The sequence below is a fragment of the Dioscorea cayenensis genome, unplaced genomic scaffold, assembly GCF_009730915.1.
Source record: "Dioscorea cayenensis subsp. rotundata cultivar TDr96_F1 unplaced genomic scaffold, TDr96_F1_v2_PseudoChromosome.rev07_lg8_w22 25.fasta BLBR01001948.1, whole genome shotgun sequence".
Taxonomy (NCBI): domain Eukaryota; kingdom Viridiplantae; phylum Streptophyta; class Magnoliopsida; order Dioscoreales; family Dioscoreaceae; genus Dioscorea; species Dioscorea cayenensis.
In genome coordinates, this window is record NW_024088339.1 from 32784 (window position 1) to 34878 (window position 2095).

General features: G+C 34.0%; 1 protein-coding gene across 1 annotated transcript; it reads right to left on the reverse strand.

Moving 5' to 3' along the window:
• Positions 1–272: 272 nt before the first annotated feature.
• Positions 273–1204, reverse strand: LOC120257214. The gene is made up of 5 exons (XM_039264779.1): positions 1073–1204; positions 774–971; positions 619–676; positions 390–493; positions 273–296 (listed from the first exon to the last, which is right to left on the reverse strand). The coding sequence occupies exons 1-5, from the start codon at positions 1202–1204 to the stop codon at positions 273–275; spliced, it is 516 nt and encodes a 171-aa protein (XP_039120713.1).
• Between the last annotated feature and the right edge of the window lie 891 nt (positions 1205–2095).

The following is a 2095-nucleotide window of genomic DNA, read 5'->3' on the forward strand; positions in this document are numbered from 1 at the left end:
TATGTATACAATTTTGGTTTTTGATTTGCCAATTGTTGGGTAATTTTTGCTATATGTTGTTCATTGACTTCAATTCATTGTAGTAATTGATGGACAGGTTGCCTAAGAGCATCAACTTCACCTTGTGTACCCCCTGCCGAATAGCACCTACTGCTCAAAATACTCGATGATCCATACACCTGAGTTGGGACTACTCCAAGTCCCAAGCCACGAACATACCCTGGGTGTTCTTTACCAAAAACACCAATATGTGCCTCATTTTTAGAAGAAGACTAAGATCGAACAACTAGATCTTCCTACAAAAATAAAGTCAAAGGAATGATTTTTATTAAAAGCGCTTATTATTATACAAACATTGAACATATGACATAAATCTATATTCAACTCACATGATTTTGCCTTGCCTCATCATTCACAAAAGACCCATCTGATGTGGTATGACCAACTTGAAATAATTCAGACTCTTGTGACAGGGCCGACCAAGTTGAGATTCCTACAAAAATTATATCAATTTAATATGTGCATAATAGTATTTAAATGATAGTCATAATTAAGATTTGCATGATATGAAAACTAATAACCATTTCATTTTTCCAATCGAGCAAATGATTTTTGAACCCAACATGTGAGGAATTGTTAGGTGGCTACGGTTGGTAGTATTTTGAGCTGCTTTTGCCTACATATTACACGGGAAACATTTAAATGGAGACAATAGTTAATAAACAATAATGCTTTAAAGAAATACATTACAATGGAAAATATATGCATATTACCTTTGTGCATATTACCACAAAAGCAATCCATTGCTCCAAGGGAACCTCAGGAGGTCTTCTCCCAATGTTGGTTTTGCGGGGAGCATCGGGGTCACATTTCAAAGATTTGTACAAGTTACACCTATGGTCCCTCCATTTTTTGGCCAAACTCTTAAGAATGTAATCTTTATGCCCATCATCATTAACCTCCAACTTTGTCTACATATAAACAAATACATTAGTACAAATATCATATAATATCATAACAAAACAGTATAATTTATAAAATTTTAGGTACAAATATAATTTAAGAATAGGACCTTTATGATGTTATCCCACACATGATCTTTGTAATAGGCTGGAACAATTTGCCACTTATCATAGCCAATAGGGAAGTTGGTACAATTAGTTGCAATGTGCCCTAAAAATTGAGCAAGTAACCCGCCTAACATATCAATTGGCTGGTTTCGACGATTCCAATCCACAATAACTTTCTCACCCGGAGGAAGAGTGAATATATCAATAGCTCGCATTTGTTGTCCCTTCACTCCTCCATTGCCGTCTACCACTTAAATATATATATATATATATATATATATATATACCATGATAAAACATATATAAGTAACTATAATTTATAATATATAATACAGGAAATCAAAATTGAGAATAATTTATTTGAATGTAATAAATAATTTATATTTATTAATTACCTCTAATCTGCACGTCCCATGTTCTTGTGGTTCTTTTATGGCCTCGAACAACCTAAGGCCTTGTGGTCTCGACATGCTCTATATGCGAAGGAGCCTCTTGGGATTCTGGAGCATTATTTGGTGGTATGGGTGCATGTGTACTCGAATTTATAGAATGACTGGTGATATTAGTCTGATTTGCCGAACAAGTAGAAGCAGTGTGTCTTTTGGTCCTTGGCATAACTGCACATATAACTTGTAAGCGATGAGTTAGCTCAAGAAGTAATATAAAGGCAATAAAATCTTAATAGACATACCAATAAAAGAAGGCATTACCAAATAATGCCAAGTAAGTATTCAACTATCATTCTCAACTTCAAAATTTTCAGCAATTGTTGACAAAATGTTATCATTCGGATCATCAACATCATCTCGCCTCAATTGTAGATGTGTATCTCCATCGGAAATAAAATTATCAAATTTTTGTGATGGATAAGCTTTGATATTATACGAGTTTTTCTTCATCACTCTCACCCATATCATACAAGTCTCTAGGCTTTAGATGTATTGGTATACACCATCCATCTTCCTTTTCATCATCAATAAAAAATGCCATTTGTGCCTCAGAAGCTTTAATATATGGCTCATCAT

Bases quoted from the DNA above. Each gene is read 5' to 3' on its own strand.
- LOC120257214 (XM_039264779.1), bottom strand. From the start codon at position 1,204: ATGTTAGGCGGGTTACTTGCTCAATTTTTAGGGCACATTGCAACTAAT. The intron at 494-618 runs GTTCAAAAATCA...TAATTTTTGTAG, and splicing joins AACAATTCCTCACATGTTGG to GAATCTCAACTTGGTCGGCC. The intron at 297-389 runs GTGAGTTGAATA...TTATTTTTGTAG, and splicing joins ATGAGGCAAGGCAAAATCAT to GAAGATCTAGTTGTTCGATC.